The 17,747-nt window shown below is 51.2% G+C and overlaps 1 protein-coding gene across 2 annotated transcripts in view; it reads right to left on the bottom strand.

Annotated features, from left to right (window-relative positions):
• NTRK3 (neurotrophic receptor tyrosine kinase 3) overlaps positions 1–17,747 on the bottom strand; it is a 387,271-nt gene that overhangs the window by 60,239 nt on the left and 309,285 nt on the right. For both annotated transcript variants that reach the window (XM_046008586.1, XM_046008582.1), the window contains exons 13-14: positions 11,295–11,425; positions 1,890–2,062 (exon numbers count right to left, since the gene is read on the bottom strand). In XM_046008586.1, the coding sequence (XP_045864542.1) occupies positions 1,890–2,062; positions 11,295–11,425 (304 nt within the window). The remainder of the gene's footprint in view (positions 1–1,889; positions 2,063–11,294; positions 11,426–17,747) is intronic.

Below are 17,747 nucleotides of genomic sequence, written 5' to 3'. Positions count from 1 at the left end.
GGATGCTACCACCTGCCCCTAAAAGCCACCAACGGGCTTCTCTACTCTCTTCCTCCCTCTTCCCTAGTGTTGAGCATGACAGAAGCACCCAGAACTCTCCGTAGGCCTGTCTGTGGCACTTGGGGCTAAAGGCACTGCTGGTCTATGGTGTGGGGTTGCTGGGAAATGGAGCACATCCCTTGGACCGTCCCAGGGGGAAGCAAGCACAGCATAAAGGTCTTGAATACTGAGGAAGGGCATTGCCTGTATTAGTAATTATCCTGGTTCACAGTCCTGATAAAATACTAATTGTAATAATTTAATAGTAGCTACCATCGACTGAATACCCAGCTACATGGAAAAGTCATTTAGGTATTTGACAAATATAATCACTTAGTACTCATAGTAGGAAACCTGTGGAGCGGTTATTATTAGTCTTGTTTTCTGGAGAAGAGAATTACGGTTTAATAACTTGCTCCAGGTTACATCACTGAGACGTGACAAATTCAGGACGTGAACCCAAGTCTGTCTGATGACAAGGACTGAATTCTCCAAGGAAGGAATAAATTTCATTGTGAAAACCCAAGTTCAGCAGGTTCAAAACATCCTACAGATATTTTCCTTTCCTCAGGGGCCATTTTTGGAAACCCAGTTCATAAGAAGAGTTCATTATCTGCCACCAGCCCTTTCTAGGCCCCCTCAAAACCACGGCATGCAAGTCAATGTCTCACTTGAAGGAGATGCTCCCCAAGTTTTGGCCAATGGGCTAGCATGTTCCATTGCCTCCATGGGAGCTCTGAAGATGTCATTATCAGTGATGGGATGCATGGGTATCAAAGGAAACCTAAGTGTCAAGGGCCTGATTGATCCATCTGCTTCCCAGGACCTGAACTCCACACACCCTCACACACAGCCACCCCCTCCACATCTGGGCACTACTTGGAAGTGGCAGATGTGGGAGGCAAAAAGTGTGAACTCTGCTCTAGTGGTGAGAAGCTATCTTCCCTGGGGAAGGCGGTCTGCCCCCCTGCCCTGCCACTCCATCCAGAATCTTCTGGCTGAGGTTCCGGTCTCTTACCAGCTCCATCAAGAGCCTCTCGAAACCCAGGCTGACCTTGAGCCAGGTTTGGGGAAACCCCCTTACAACATATCTAATCTTTCTAGAACAGTGCTATCCAATTGAACTTTTTATTGATGGAAATATTCTATGCTGCACTGCCTAATATTGTAGCCACTAGCCCCAGGGGACTACTGAGTACTTGAAATGCGGCTAGTGTGACCTAGGAACTGAATTTTTAAATTTGATTTAAGTCATGTAAATTTAAATGCAAATATCCAGAGGTAGCTACAGCAGTGGACAGCGAGGTTATAAATTCATCCGAAGAAAATCCGCTCTTCTTTCTCAACCATCTCTGTCTTCTGATGAACTTGCAAACTTGTACTTCCTTATTCATCCCAAGGAAAGTCTCCAGCACGAAGGTTTCCAGCAGACATTAGCTCCATTTTGCAACACTTAGAAACGTAAGGCACCAAGTGAGACAACCATTCAGATCATCAAGAGAAAAGGGGACTCTAGAGTCTCAGAGTTGAGTTACAGGGTGCCAGGCCCTCTGGGCTCCCTCCTTAGACTCTTCCAGACCCTGCTCTTACGGTCTGTCCACCTTGTGGTCAGAAAGAAAATACCCCCTTGTCATAGCATCCACAGTATTTCCCCCTAGAAATCAGTGACGAAGGCCAGCAGAAGTTCGCAGCTCAGGAACCGATAGGAAAGATGGAAAGGTTGCTTCTCATTTCTAATCCCTAGACTTAGCGTTCAGAGGGCCTGTGTGACTTCTGACTCCAGGGGAACTGCAGGGGTTCAGTGGGGGCTGGCTGTGGGGTTAGGGGTGGGCGCAGCAGTCCTCGCTTACCTAAGGAACTTGTTCAGGTCTCCATGCTTCATGTACTCAAAGACCATGATAAGCGGGTCCCCATCACCACACACTCCGTAGAACTTGACAATGTGTTCGTGCTGCAGGTTGGTCAGCAGCTCAGCCTCCCTCTGGAAATCCTTCCGGGCAGCCAGGGTGGGATCCTTCAGGGCCTGGAAACAATGCGGGGGACATGGGTTTTTAGCAACCAGAGGGCAAGGGCCTGTCTGCTCCCCTCCTGGGAAGAAACTTGCCCATGATAAAGACTGTTGGTTCCCAACCAGTCAGATTGCAGTCAGGGTTTAAAGGCCATGAGGTGATATCACAACAGCCAGGCCCGATTCCTTCCTTCCTCACCCGTTCATCCTTGCAGAAACGGAAGCCAACTTCCTGACCGCACCTCCCGTCCACTGGTCAGTGATCTCCGTGCATGGTCACCTCAGAGCCCTTCGCTCCCGGAGAGTTTGCGTGCATGCTGGAGAGAGGAGGGGGCCGTGCATGCGGAAGGCCTGACCAAGGCCCCTTCCCCTGAGCTCTTCTTGAAGAAATGGTCCCGCAGCTAAAACTAACAGCAGAAAAACCGCCATCCCATTGGTTTGACTTTGTAAATTAGCCTATGCCCAGAACCTACGAGAAACTGGGCATAATGAAGCCTCCTTGTCTTTTCTACTCCCTGATTTTAGATTGTGAAGGAGTGTATGTTTGCAGAGAAACATCAACATGCTGGCTTCTAGAAGGCATCTGTGTCCTCCGAGCGGGAAAACGAAGGAGGCGCTGGGATGGGGGGGTGGGTTGGTGACTGCAGCCGTGGGAATGTGGGAATTGGCAGTGAACCGGCAGCAGCTTCAGGATCTGCCCAGAACCAGGATGGGGTCAAGTCCTGCGAAGTCCCAGGGCAGGATGGGCAGGTGGGCATCTCGCAGACACTAGAACACCACAGCATAGCCCCTGTGGGTTGGGAGAGCCCAGGGTGAATGGAAGACCTCGAATGGGGTCCAGGAAGATAAATGGAAGAGCAGCAGTCAGGAGGGGTGTCAGGTGTGAGTGCGGGCGCTCAAGCACCAGAAGGGGACAGTGAGACCGAAGTAGAAGGCTCAGAGCCCCTCTGCGCCACGGGGATGCAGCTGGGTCGGCCAGAAGGAGGATGAGCAGTAAAGGAGGTTGGGGGAGGTTCTCTTCCTGGGCAGGGGTGTGCACACATTTCAGGCTTCCCTCCCTTCCCTGCGAGCTCAGAAGGCAAATGGGGCCAAACAGCCACTTGCTCCCACCAACACAGTCTCGTCCCCTCACCAGACACAACACCAGGCCATGAGGGAGGGAGTATGAAGTTTGCAAGCTGTTTTCAGATTCGTGAACATCTAGACAGGCATGGGACTGGTTCGCATCCTCTCTGCCAAACATCTGGTCTTTTTGGTGGTTGAGGCAGACCGACCTTCCCTGTAGATCGTGTTACTCCTGAAAGGCCAGGCCAGCCAGGGGTCTTTCCGTCGCCTTGGCCACGCCCATTAACCGGAATCCACAGGGCTGCCTTGCTGCGGGGTTGTGCATGGGCAAAAATCCTATGTGGTAAGGACCATCAGACCTCCCTCAGTCACCAGCACACATTACAGATGATGCCTTTTGAGCACGAAAAGGGCCTTAAATATCACCAGCTTCCTTCCACCTGCTCACTTCCGGAGCTGGAGAAACTGAGGCCCAGCCCCGCCTGGGAGGCAGCGCGCATTCGCACATCTCAAATGACGGAAGCTACCATTAACCCGGACCCCCGGGGTCTGTGCCAGTGTCTTAGGGCCATGGTCCCTCAGCCAGAAATCAAATCCACTCCGACTTCGGCCAGTACCACCACTCACTCTTCTCAAACCCTGGAGCATTCACCGAAAAAGTGTTTGATGAAATGATTCTACCGTTGATAGAAATGTTGGGATTTATCTAATGCAGCTTTCCCACCTCACAGGTGAGGAAGCCGAGGTCCAGAACGGGAGACTGACTTGCCAAAGACCATGCAAGGAGCCACAGCTTGGATCTGGAGCCTGGGGACACTTTCCCGGCCAGCATATCAGCTTGAATTAATTTACCAGATGAATCGGCCACTAGGCTTGTCCCCAAAGAGAATGGGGGGCACAGATGTTAAAGGGCGGTATCAAAGGGCAGAAGACAGGGCCACCAGGCAGGACACACTGCTCTGGTAGAGGGGCCCGGCCCAATGAGGATGCTGGGCAGGTAGGGCTGACTAAGACCGGAAGGGCGGTGGGCAGTCCAGCCCATGGCTGACTTTGCGGCTCTGAGCTCATGGGTTCTGCACATCGGCTCTGGCTGCCTCCTCAGGGAAGCTGCTAAGAAAGGAGCACGCCACTGTGAGTCCACGTCCAGCCAGAGCAATGATATTTGCCAAGGCTTCTTGCTATGCGTGGAAGAAGGCAGAGTCATGGTGAGAGGGGTCCTCTCCGCGACCCAACTCCTGAGCCGTGTGGCCTGGGCCGTGGTTAGAAGATGACTGCCAGTGATTTACTTATTTCCATGAAGAAGAAGGGGGGGGGGGGGCGGGGAAGAGGAACCCAGCATGGGTGGGACGGAACACTACAAAGATTTATGGGAATGCTGGATTTATGGGAGGGAAAAGTAGATCAAATTTGGGGCCAGCCAAATGGCCTCTCTCCATCTCTGTAAATCATTCTCTCTCGCACCGTCTGGACGCTGATGGCAGTCATGGGATTTTTGTTCTCGGCTCTCGGGCAGTGCCAGCCAGTGTCCCCAAGCCTGGCACTCCACACTGCCAGGCAGATAGGGGTTCCTCATTTGGGAGACGGGGCACAAAGCAACAGCTGTCCCCCAGTCTCTCCACAGCCCTTGTCCACTGCCAGCTCTCTTTCTGCCTTCACGCTGGTTTTTCCAGCTCCCGGGTCCAACTTGTGGTTTCCATGTAATTGGCAAAGGGTCAGTGCGGCATCAGGGGGCCAGGGCTGCAGGTGGCCCCAATTCCCAGGGATTGATGCAACCGGGACAGAGATGACAGGAGGAGACTAATGAGGAGGAAAATCAGCTCAGAGGCTCTCCCGCCCTTCTCCGTGGTGTCCACACTCAACCCCTTCTTCGGGGCTGGGAAACTTCAAAGTGGATCACCAGTCGGGGGCACCAGTGAGCACACTGGGGCAGGGGCACACAGGGGCAGAACCGGGGCTCAACATGGTTGCCAACTGTAGTTGTAGGGAGCCAGGTCTCGCCAGAGGGTCTCTGAAACCAAGGAGGTTCCCCTCGGTCCTCTGAGCAGTATCCATAGATCAAAGAGGTCTGGAATTTACCCCACACCTCATCTCCTTTCTTTTCCCCCAAAGTTTGAGGACAATTGTGCTTTCTGATCTTCCCGTCCATGTGGATCATATCTCATGCCCACCCCAGCCCTGGTTTTCCATGGGTCCGTTTGGTTAGATAGAAGGGAAGCAGTCCAGATGGCAAGAACATCTGAATTTCTTGGGGCGCCTGGGTGGCTCAGCTCCGACTCCTGATTTCAGCTCAGGGCATGATCTCAGGGTCGTGAGATCAAGCCCCTCAATGGGCTTCACCCTGAGCATGAGCCTGCATAATGTTCTCTCTTTCCCTCCCCCTCTGCCCCACCCGTGCTTCCTCTCTCTCTCTCAAAGAAAAAAAAAAAAAAAAAACAGTTTCAAAGTGTTCAGTTTCAGATTTCATTAGTATACTGAAACTCATTTAATATGAGCAGAGAGACACACATTCCTAAATGTTCAGACTTATATATTCAAACACATAGACACACACACACACACACACACAAATACACACACACGCACACACACGTCAATCTACACTTTTTTTTTTTCTTAAAGATTTATTTATTTGACAGAGAGAAATCACAAGAGAGGCAGGCAGAGAGAGAGGAAGGGAAGCAGGCTCTCCGCGGAGCAGAGAGCCCGATGCGGGACTCGATCCCAGGACCCCGAGATCATGACCTGAGCTGAAGGCAGCGGCTTAACCCACTGAGCCACCCAGGCGCCCCCCAATCTACACTTTTTAAGCATAAAAATCATCTCTCTCCTTTTCTCTTAAAATCCACGGTCACTTCTCTTCGTTGACACTCCCAAATGATTTTATGAGAGAGGACGCTGGATAAGTTATCAGAAGCACAGGTACCCTTCTCTCATCTGGCTTCCTGGTTTGCAACTGGCCATTGGGTTCTCATTGTTTTTAGGATAAAGTCCAAGCCCCTTAACACAGTCATGGGTTCTAAATGTCAGGTCTCCCCATCTCTCTCTACCTCCTTTCTTCCATGCCCTTCCTCTCCTTCACTCACTACACTTTGGGCTCATTGGTCTTTCTGTCCTTGGTACCCACCAAATTTTACCTGCCTCAGGCCCTTTGCACATGCGTTCTTTTGGCCAGAAAAAGCCTCTCCACTAAGTTATATCCACATGACTGGCCAAATTAATTGGTACTGTCTGTTACCTCTCAGGAACACCCTGACTGAAACCCATTATGCCTTGAATACTCCTGCTAGTTGGATACCCAGACAGATATCTTTGTCCCAGAGGGGAGCTTGCCAAGGGTCAGCTGTGATTGTTTCCCAAAATCATTTATGATCCATCTGTTAATGTCATTGCTTAATGTAATGAAACATCAAAGAAACCAATGAAATATGAGTACAAAGAGTTGGCTGGTTTTCTTTCTTGTCTTTCTTTAAAAAAAAAAAAAAAGATCTGAGTAATTTTGGAGACGGTCTTGGTAGCTCACTCAGTTAAGAGTCTGATTCTTGATTTCAGCTCAGGTCATGATCTTGGGGTCATGAAGTCAAGCCCTAACTTGGACTCTGTGCTCAGTGAGGAGTTTGCTTAAGATTCTCTCTGTCCCTCGCCCTCTGCCCCTCCCCCACCATCTGTGCTCACTTGCGCTTTCTCTCTCTCAAAAAAAAAAAAATCCATATTTTTTCAAGATTTTTTTTTTTAATGTGACAGAGGGAGCAAGAGAGCACAAGCAGAGGGAGCAGCAGAGGGAGAAGGAGAAGCAGACTGCCTACTGAGAAGGGAGCCCCACATGGGACTTGATTCCAGAAACCAGAGATCATGACCTGACCCAAAGGCAGACGCTTAATGACTGAGCCACCCAGGCACCCCAAGTTGCCTGTTTTTATGGAACTTAAGGTGAAGGCTTTATTTTTTAATTTTTTAAAGACTTTATTTATTTGACAGAGAGAGACACAGCAAAAGAGGGAACACAAGCAGGGCGAGTGGGAGAGGGAGAAGCAGGCTTCCAACAAGCAGGGAGCCCAATGCAGGTAAAGACTCTGGAAAGACCTGCTAAAGGTCAGTGGTTAAAAAGTGTTAAGAGGAAAACCTATTTTTTAAGAAATTGGGAAAATACTAAAAATCTGAGATTCTGCCCTCAGATTGTCTCACAAATATTTTCAGTGTCTGTTCCACGGTAAACTAACTGAAACTAGAAATCATGAACACCCAAAACAAAAACAAAACAACTCTCCAAATGAAAAGGAACTCAAGAGTTGCAGTCCACGCATACTGGAAGAAAGAGAAGGTTAGATCCAAATGTTTAAAATTATCAACACCCACCACATGAATAAAGTTAATTCTATAGCAACAGGCTGATAGAGATGTTAAAATAAGTAAAATTGCTCAAAGACAGTAAAGAAATAATTACTAAAGACAAAGCAAAACAAAAACCAAAAACCCAACAAGATGGTATGCAGCCAAAACAGGGAGAAATAAAATTAAGATAACCAAAACACCATGAACCAATTAGATAGCTTGGAAGCAGATTATACAGTTCATGGAAGTTAAAACAAAAGCCTCCACAGACAGGACAAACCCTACACTAGATAAAACCACAAGAAGAATTCATGACTCAAAGCGATGCTGAGATTCACCCAGAACACAGCCTGCTGAGACAGAGGGAACCGGGAAAGGCCGTGACGAGGGGCTCCTCCCCTCCTCTGTGAAGGAGAGGGGCTGCCCGCATCTTAGGTGCTCCCACCGCTGATTCGCTGCAGGACCTTGGGCGAATTCCCTGACCTTTCTTTCTGTGCCTCAGTGTCTGCTTCTGTAAAATGGGGATAGTGATGGCGCCTGACACTTAGGGTGGTTTGTGAGAGCCAAACACGAACCCGCACACATTACTGACAGTGGGGCCAAAATCGGTGCTCCCTGTTAGGGCCAATTTAATGTTAAAACCTGTTTAACTACTAGGGCCTGCTTAGCCAGAGCAACTCCATATTGCCTGGGTAGCCATATTGTCATTTACATCCACGGACTTCATTCCGGGAATAAACGCCCCAGGAGTTCCTGGTGTGGTTCCGGGTATCGATTCCGGGAGTAAATGCCTTAACAATAGAAGTCACGTACCTTGGGTCTGCGGTTATGCCCTATAAAACCAGCCTGTGAGATCTGGAGGGGGTTGCTCTCTTGGGAGGCTGCCCTGGCTAGTCAGTCTGACTTCTAATGCTTGGCATAGGATAAGGCTTTGCATAACTTTCACTTTGTCTCAGTCTCATTCCTTTGATAACGGACCCCAACACTCCCCATTAGATGCTGTTGTTATCGTCCTGAACACGGCCCTCCTCCTCCTCACCGATCCCTTCTGGGCTCTCATGTTCTAGGATCCTGAGATGGGAGCTACATGGCCCTGTGTGTCCTCTTGCCTCCTCCACCCCCAGTGCCTCACTCGGTGCCAGGCACATAGTAAGTGTTCAATAAATATTTATGGGATGAGTAAATGAAGCATATTTTTAAGAACATGATCAATCATTGAAAGAAAAATCTTTTACAGCACACTGAACTGTTACAAACTAACATTTGTATATCCTCAGTGTAAGGAGACAATAAAACACTGCCAACCTCCCATGCCCCACTCTTCCAATATTCCCTCTCTCCCCCCAAAGGTAACCACTACATTGACTTACAGAGGTCATGGGCTTGCTTTTGTCAAAAAGTTTTTACTACCTAAGTATAAATCCCTAACCACTAGAGTTCAGTTTTATCTGTTTTTTAAACTTGAAATAAGGGGGATCATATATATAACCTTATATTATTATAATTATATATTAATTAATATATTAATAATTATAACATAATTATAATTATAGTCAATATAATTATATTTTATTATATATTATATTATATATAACATCGTATATATCATGGTGATGAGAGAGATATATATGTATATATATATATTTCTAGATCTGTCCTTTTTCATTCAACATGCTGTTTTTGAGATTGTTTATTATTACATATAGCTATAGATCACTCATTTTCTTAGTTGAATCATTTCTTATTGTATGAGCATACAACCTTTATTTATCCATGCGGATACCGATGGACATTTGGGGCTGTTTCCAGTTTTTGGCTGTTGTAAATAATGCTTTCTGAACATTATTAGACATATCTCTAGCTAGCTAGCTAGGTAATAGGAAGGAAGGATGGGAGGGAGGGAAGGAAGGAGGAAAATAGAAAGAAATAAAGGTGGGTGGGTGGATGGTTGGATGGATGGATGGTTGGATGGATGGTTGGATGGATAGATGGGTGGTTGGATGGATGGTTGGTTAGATGGATGGATGGATGGATGGTTGGATGGATGGATGGATGGATGGATGGATGGATGGATGGATGGTTGGATGGATGGATGGATGGATGGATGGATGGATGGATGGTTGGATGGATGGATGGTTGGATGGATGGATGGATGGATGGATGGATGGATGGATGGATGGTTGGATGGATGGATGGTTGGATGGATGGATGGATGGAGAGTTGGATGGATGGATGGATGGATAGATGATAGAAAGAAAGACAAATACCTAGTGGATATAGGTCTACAAGTAGAAGTGCTAGGTCACACAGTCTGATGTTCTAGAAAACCAAACTGGTTTTCAGAATGCGTATACCACTTCACCTTCCCACCGGCACAGGAGGAAGATGCAGCCATGCCCTATTTTTGTCAGTGCTTGCTATGATCACCACCGTTCAGCCATTCTGCTTGGCATTCACTGGTATCTCATCATGGTTCAATATGCATTTTTCTGATGATGAATTAGACTGGACCCCTCTCTCATTCTCCCAACAGCTACCTGGCTATCAGAGGAGACTCTCTGAGATCTTGTGAACAAGAGTATTCTCTGTCAGATGATTATTTCAAAAGGGCATCACTGATTTTAAAATATGAATCATGTGACTTTTTTTTTTTTTTAGTTTTATTTATTTATCTGACAGAGAAAGAGATCACAAGTAGGCAGAGAAGCAGGCAGAGAGAGAGGGGGAAGCAGGCTCCCTGCTGAGCAGAGAGCCCAATGCGGGACTCAATTCCAGGACCCTGAGATCATGACCTGAGCCGAAGGCAGAGGCCCAACCCACTGAGCCACGCAGGCGCCCCTGACAGGGTTTGAATGCCAGGTTTATAGGACCCAGATGTCCAAATTGTGCCGCTTGTCCCGCTCTCCTTCCTCCCTAAGTATTCTCTTGTCCCCCCAGCCAATGGCAAGCATCTTTATAACAGAGGCTGTGAGGTCTGCTCTGTCTCCCCCATTGCAAGAAAATCTTGCCAACTGACTTAAAACCACAATTTTGGGAAAACCTAACTTTGGGCTACACTTGGATATGTACTCTGAAAGTCCACAACTACCTGCACCAATATGAGAGCGAACTCAAGAGGAAGGGAGCTGCACAAAGAAGTCAAATCCAAAGAGGACGAGAGAAGCAGAAAACACCATTTCTCAGCCCTTCTCCAGGGGAGATGAGTGTCTTCTCCCCAGGGCTGGTGTCATGGTGGATTCCCCTGGGCGGCAAATGGTGCAAAATCCCAGGGCACTCATCTCCAGGTTCCCAGACTCAAGGAGAGAAGAAAACTCTCTTAAAAGGATGAAAACAGAAACACATTTTTCTGTGTCATCCAATCTGGGTACTGTCCCTTAATGCCCGACTGCTCAGCGAGAAACATTTCCCAAGGTTTGGGGCCATCGTTCTATTTCCTGCTCAATGCACAAAAATGTCCATTTCATTTACCAGTCCCCCGAGGGATGCTGGAATGCCCAGTGGATTCGTGTCACCCTATAAATGAAAAGTTTCAGGGTAGCGCAGACTCTTTGGGGGACAAAATTAGAAATCTTTCCACTTCCCTGGTCCAAGCTGTTTAAAGACATCCTCACTCACCGGACCATCCCGTGTCTATGGAGGCGCACTGAGCAAGTTTATTCTCAGGCTGCTCAGGGATGCAGCTCCAGCCTTCCGAGCCAGAGGATACCTCACTGACCTCGGAGCGAGGGCCCGATTGCGTCTGGTAATGCCCAGAACCCTTTCACACCCGGAATGGAGCGAGCCTCTGCTGCCAGCTCCCCGGCCCCCAGCCGCCCCCCTCCTTCCTGGCAGCCCACAGACCTCGGGGAATTACCTTCACAGCCACCAGCATCTTGTCCTTGGTCGGACTGAGGTTGTAGCACTCGGCAAGGAAGACCTTCCCGAAGGCTCCCTCGCCCAGTTCCCGCTTCAGCACGATGTCCCTTCTCTTAATGTGCTGCACGTCTGTAGGAGGGGACAGAAGACGAGAGAGAGCGGCCCGTCAGTTCCAGGCACCTGTCCTCACCGCAGTGGGGTTGCCGCTTCTGTGTCTGCAACATGGAGAGGCAGACCCGGCCACGGGACCTAAATCACTCCTGACAACCGGCCTTGCGTGGGCGTGGGGGGGCGTGAGTCCGACCCAGAACCAAATCAGTCTCAGCCCTGCCCTGACCCACTCCTAACCTGTCTATACTACAGCGGCCTCTGCTAGAAAACAGAGTCCACGGGGTTCACGCACAGGATTCTGGAACAATCAGCTGCACGTATAGGGCAGTCTCAGCAGCCACTGGCACCAGAAAGCCCTGGGCATCGTGCGGGTTCTGACTCGGGAGGTCTGAGCATCTGCAGGTCTAACAAGATCTGCGGGGATGCCCAAGTGTCCTGGGCTCACGGGCTGCACCTCCAATAGTGTGGTTTGAATCCCGGGCCCCGCCACCTCCTTGTTGGTTTTTTTGAGCTTGGGAAAGTGATGGCATCCCAGAGCCTCAATGTCCTCATCTGTAAAATGGGATTAACATTCATCCATATGCCTTCCTTGCTGAATTGCTATAACGATTAAATGAGAGAGCCTGCTTGAAGGCTTCAGCCTAGCACCTGGGACAATCAAATGACACACACACGGGGGTGCCTGGGTGGCTCAGTGGATTAAGCCGCTGCCTTCGGCTCAGGTCATGATCTCAGGGTCCTGGGATCGAGCCCCGCATAAGGCTCTCTGCTCCGCAGGGAGCCTGCTTCCTCCTCTCTCTCTGCCTGCCTCTCTGTCTACTTGTGATCTTTCCCTCTGTCAAATAAATAAATAAAATCTTTAAAAAAAATGACACACACACACAGACACACATACACACACAGACACACACGGGCTCTTGTTACACAGCAGCAGCTGTATCCGTCCTAGCAAGGTGTCTGCTTTGTGGTGGAGACTATGAAGTGGAGCTAAAATTATCTGGGGGAAGCCTCTGCTTGACAAATCCCGCTCTTCTGAAAAACCAATGAGATCGTGAAAGCCAAGACCAGAGAGCGCCCCGGAAACATGGTCTCCACAGAGAAGGGTTGCCACTGCCTCTGCTGACTTAGCAAGCCTGTTAAAGTCCGTCTGCCGGGAGAAAGCAAGGATGGGACCCCAGGACAGAAGCCTACAGGGGGCTAGTATGAGCCATGGGCTGGCGATGAAAGGAACACGCCTGGATGGAAACTGATCACTGACCTTCCCATGACTGCGCAACAGGCAGACGTCCACCGCCCACCTGTAGGGACGTTAGGAAGAGCTGTGACAGAGCGGGGGGCGGGGAGGGTGCTGCCTCAATGGAACTTGTCAAAAACTGAGAACTGAAGACAGGGGGTGGCAAGCCAACCATCCCCATGAGCGAGGAGACAGGGGACAGGAACAGACGTGGTGCAGATTGGTGTTTGGGTTGGCTAGGGAATTCCTTCCAAAACAGACTCCACAAATCTTTTGGTTTGTTTGTTTTTTCCGTCAGAGTTCTCGGTCTCCCCACCGTGTCCCAGATGACCTGCCGGGCAGGATCTGTGGGAGGAAGCATTTGCAGGCCATTTTTCTCTCCTCCCCAGCAAGACGGACCTACAGGCTCCCGGAGGCGCGGGCCACGTGAGTACACAGCAGGGCTCTGCCCCAGTCTGCACAACAACCGAATTAAAAATCCGTTCTCTTCTTTACTCCCTGTGTCACTATTTCTTAGCCTCTGAGGAATGGGATTTGTTGGCCTTGAAGGGGAAAGCCAAAGAGTCTCCCGCTGAGAGAAAATGGGAGGTCAGGGCCACTCAGAGGAGGCCATCTGCTCTTTGCTTCCTAATCGTTCCCAGGTGACCAGCGATGACGCACGGGGTCCTACAAGGTGAGCATCCTGGCGCGGCCGTGGAACGCAGACGGGCCGAGAAGGCAGCCGTGAGAGGCCAAGTCCACACCTCTGAATGTGCCGGGACTGGGGAGGAGTGAGAAGTCAGGGACACCCAGACCAGACCAGGATCCTCCGCACCATACGGGCTCCTCACAAAACATCTTAGGACTCGGTTCCCTTGTCTATAAAATGGCTGTGGGAGGACACGCAAGTTCTACTTACCTGCTACGTGCGCTGGCTACGTGAAGGTTTGTAATTCCTCGAGTCCTCTAACACGGCAGCGCGTTTTGGTCTTTGCATCGTTATGGATATTATTTTACAAGGGAAGCAAGGGCCAAGTCAGAAGTCCGCACCTGGTGGCTGAGTCGGGACTGGAATCCAGAGCATCGGGACACTCCAGAGTAGCCAAACCACACGGGGACAAGCCCCCTTTGGTCCTAGACTTAACCCAACCCCAGCCTCCCTCGGCACTGTAAGAGGGCAGCGTCGTTCTCAAACTTGAGCTGCGACAGAATCTTCTACGAGGCTCGTTCAAACACACTGCTGGGCCCTTTCTCCCAGAGTTTCCCGTTCACTAGGTCCAGGCTGGAGCCTGCGAACTTGCCTTTCTAGCAGGTGCCCACGTGACACCAGCAGAGCTGATCGGGGCACCCCACTTCGAGACCCACTGCAGCAGGATGGCATTTGCAGGGGAGGGATTAGCCAGCTCTCAACGGACAGCCCCACACCCACAGATGTTTTATTCATTTCTCGCCACCTGAAGGCCTGCAGTCCTCGACTGACCAGGGGCTCCTCTCCCCCACCTAGCTGCACGGCCAAGGCTGAGTCAAGGTCCCTCTCGGGGACTCAACGGCTCAGCCATGCGATGAATGAAGGTCATGACTGTCTTGCCTTATGTCCTAGACACATCTCCACAAAGGCAAAGCAACAGGATATAAATTCCTGGATCCCTTAGTCCAACTCTAGGCTGAGCGACCTCATTAGCCCCCCGAGCTCTTCTCACTCTCAGCTGCCACGAATGGAGAAGGAGGGCAGAGGGACGGAGGAATTCCACGGAGAGTGGGCTCTGTTCAGCTGCCTGGGCTGGCCCGTGTCTTAGAGCCCACCAGCTCCCCTCCCTCCCTCAGCAGCACGAATCCCAAGCCCGGAAAGGTTCAGACAAGTCAAGTGGACGCAGCAAACAGGGAGCCATTTCTCAACCCTCCCTCCATACCTCAGAACTTGAGAGCCTGGCAGCAGCAGAACCCCAACCACAGGAGAGGGGTAATGGCCGTGGGCCTTGAATGCATTAGCGGGGGCACAGGTTCCTGGGACCTCTGCTGCTCTCCGCAAGCACGGAGCAGAAGCCTCCCCCAGATTTGCAAAGGGACCTTTTTCAGAGACCCAGGAACACCTGGGGGCTCAGAATAAAACAGGCCTGGCTCACTCTAGTTGTCTTTGGGGAGAAGTATTTTGAGAGCAATACCTGAGCCTAGTCTCCAAAAGGGGGAGTGAGATCTAGAAAGGGCAGCAGGAGGGATGAAAAATAAATATAGATTCCATTTGAGCATAAATCCTCCCCCAGGAGAGAACACCCCGCCAGTCGTGGGGATGAGGAGCTCCGCATGGCAAATGGGGAGAGAGGCTGGGTGTATGCCAAACGCGTAGGCAAGTCACTTCTATATGGACAGCCCCGTGTACCAACAAGACTGTAGACTCCAAAACATCATCTGAGCAGCAGCTTATCCCTGAACCTAAGCAGGGAGAAGCAGGGCAAAGGGAAGTTCATCGGTGGCTGCTCCTACCCCGTGGTCAACATCCACTTCTGATGATAACCACGAGAGCCGAGGGTGATTGTGCCCCTTTCACAGATGAGAAAAGGGAGGCAGGGCTAACTCTCCAATGTTCACAGAGCATGGCCAAGGAAGGCTTCTCTCCTTTACGTGGCTCCCGCTCTCGAGTTCCTTCCAGTACTCAGGATGGCCTTTCTTCTGTCCTCCCCTAATTTGAGGCCACTAAGACCGTTCGGTCCACAGAAAGTCAACCCTTCATCTTCCCCTTCTTCCAGCCCTGTCTGACTTCTCCTACCCCTCTCCTCCTGGGGCTCTATAGCCCAAGGGAGAAGGAAGGAGCTTCCTTTCCAGAGACCCCAGGGGAGGAGCGGTGAGAGGGGACCAGGGCAGGAGGAAAGGGCGCTGCTCGGGCCCTGGGAGACGGCTGGAGAGAGCCATTCCCATTTCCGACATCCTCTTGTCTACTTGGGCCTCTTTTTGCGCTTATTTTTAGCTCACACGGCGCTGCTCAAAGCTGCCTCTGGTGAAGCCATCTGACCTGCCCGCCAAGAAGTGATGGATTCTCCTAGGAGGAGAGGGCATCAATCTCCTTTTACTGCCTGGCTGGCTGGCCCAGCAGAGTCTGGGTCACAGGGCTCAGACGCTGGGACCCTGGCAGGGGAGGAGGAGGGGAGGGATATAGGGCCCAGCCGTGGGAACACCTCTTAATCTCCAGGGAGGAGGGGCAGCGGCAGATAGCGGGGGGCCAGTGACCAGGGGGAGCGGTCTCTGGGAGACGACACGGAGCTCCTGGGACTTTCTATCCTGACTCTTCCCCTAGCTTCTTCCTTCAACACGGCCCCCTTCTGGGCTCTGCCAGAGGAAGTCATCCGTGGAGTTTCTCTTTCCTGCAGGACAACCAGTTCCTCAGACAAAACACAACGAGGAGTTCTGTTTCAGTTACCGCTGCATGAATTCTCCTCTGCACCGAGGACCAAGATAATTATACCATATGTATGGGATTCACTTCTGCGAGGTCTTCCGGGCCTGGAGTGAGCTTGACCTAGGGCGGAATCACTATTCAAGGAGGTCGCAGCCACCTCCGTCCAGAAGACCTCAGAGGCCGCAGAGCTCAGTGGGCAGACTGTGGTCATCCCCTCGCCCTCCCCGTGTGCACCCGAGCTGACTCGCCCAGCACTTTCTGTGACCTGCACCGGTCTGCAGGACAGACAGACGTGGCTGGTGACGTCAGCGACCACTGCAAGCCTCACCTCCGTGTTCTGGGAGAACAGGGCGGTGCCCGGCAGAAACCGCTCGGTGCTGCTGATCAGGCATGAAGAGGAAGCGTAAAACCCACGAAAAACCGGGGAGCTGAGCCACGGACGACTGGGGAAGAGAGACAGGTCTATATGGGAGCCCGGATCCTGCCGCTCACTGCCGTATCCACCGCGGAGCCGTGGCTCCTTATCCGTAGAATGGGTATGTGAGTATCTCCGCAGCTGAGTTTTAGGAGGACAGAGGCGCGCTTTCTGGATAATAGAGGCCGTCGGAACTGTCCGAAACATAACGGGCACTTAATACAAGTGTGTTCCTTCCCTTCTACAGGATTTTCATTTGACCCGAGAGCTCAGTCTACTGAGAACCAAAGAGTGACTTGGAAAGAAACCCGAAGAGGGTTTGTTCTCCTGCTATAAAATGGCTGAGGCTGCCCCAGGGGGAGTCAGTGCCAGCTCGGGGGGCTCCCAGCAGCCGGTCCACACCTGCCACCATGATGTCCAACCTCCTCCCTCTACAGAGTCCAAAATAGTTTGCGGGAGGAGGTTGGTCAGACAGCGGAATAAAGACGTCGAAGGCAGAGACAGCCACCTACTAAAGATTACTATTGATCAGGAAGAAAAGAAACAACCAGGCGCCCCAGGGTCGGCGGTTATGAAGAATGGTGGTCCCGACTCTACTCTGTGTCAGGCAGCAAAGTCACGGCCCCAAGGCTGGCGCACTGCCTCAGTCCTTCTATGTCCTCATAGAAGGCCATCGGCCACCTCAGTGCCTTGGGTGACGGTTGTCCTAGGAGGCCACGCACTCAGGCAGCTTGGAGACCATCCCTCCCTGAAGGCTGCTCTCCTGAGGGACCCAGAAGCAGGTCCTCCCAGCACCCCTCAGGGCCAGCCAGGTTCTCTCTTAGCTGGGGCCTGATGGGTTCTCCTGGCCACCCTGCCTTCCCTGCTCGCCTGGCCCACTGTCACACCCAGTGCCTAACCCGGTCCCAGCCTCATTGTGGAGACGTCTCAGTTCTTTCCTCCATCGCCTCTGTCTCTCTCCATGCTTGTCTCTCTGAGCTTCTCGTCATCCCCTGATGCCCTTGCTAACAATACAGACAAGTCCCATCGGAGCCAGGACCCGTGCTAAGTGCTCACCACACCTTGTCACGTTTGTCCTCACAGTGGTCTTAAACACAACGTGCTGCCCAAGTTCAAGGTGATGAAGCAATTTGCTCAAGGTCGCCCAGCGGTGACAGGCCACCCCCCCCCCACGACAGCCTCCCCCTCACCAGGCTCTGCCGTTCCTACCCTGGGGAGGACGCTGCCTTCTGAACCAGCAGAGACCATGGCGGAAACCGATCACATCTATAAGGACATGGAGAGAATCCTTTCTCTCGTCCCTGCCACCACGGGTCGTCAT

Source organism: Meles meles, chromosome 6 (genome assembly GCF_922984935.1).
Source record: "Meles meles chromosome 6, mMelMel3.1 paternal haplotype, whole genome shotgun sequence".
Taxonomy (NCBI): Eukaryota; Metazoa; Chordata; class Mammalia; order Carnivora; family Mustelidae; genus Meles; species Meles meles.
The sequence above is the reverse complement of the archived record's forward strand: the minus strand, read 5'-3'. Positions and strand labels throughout refer to the sequence as shown.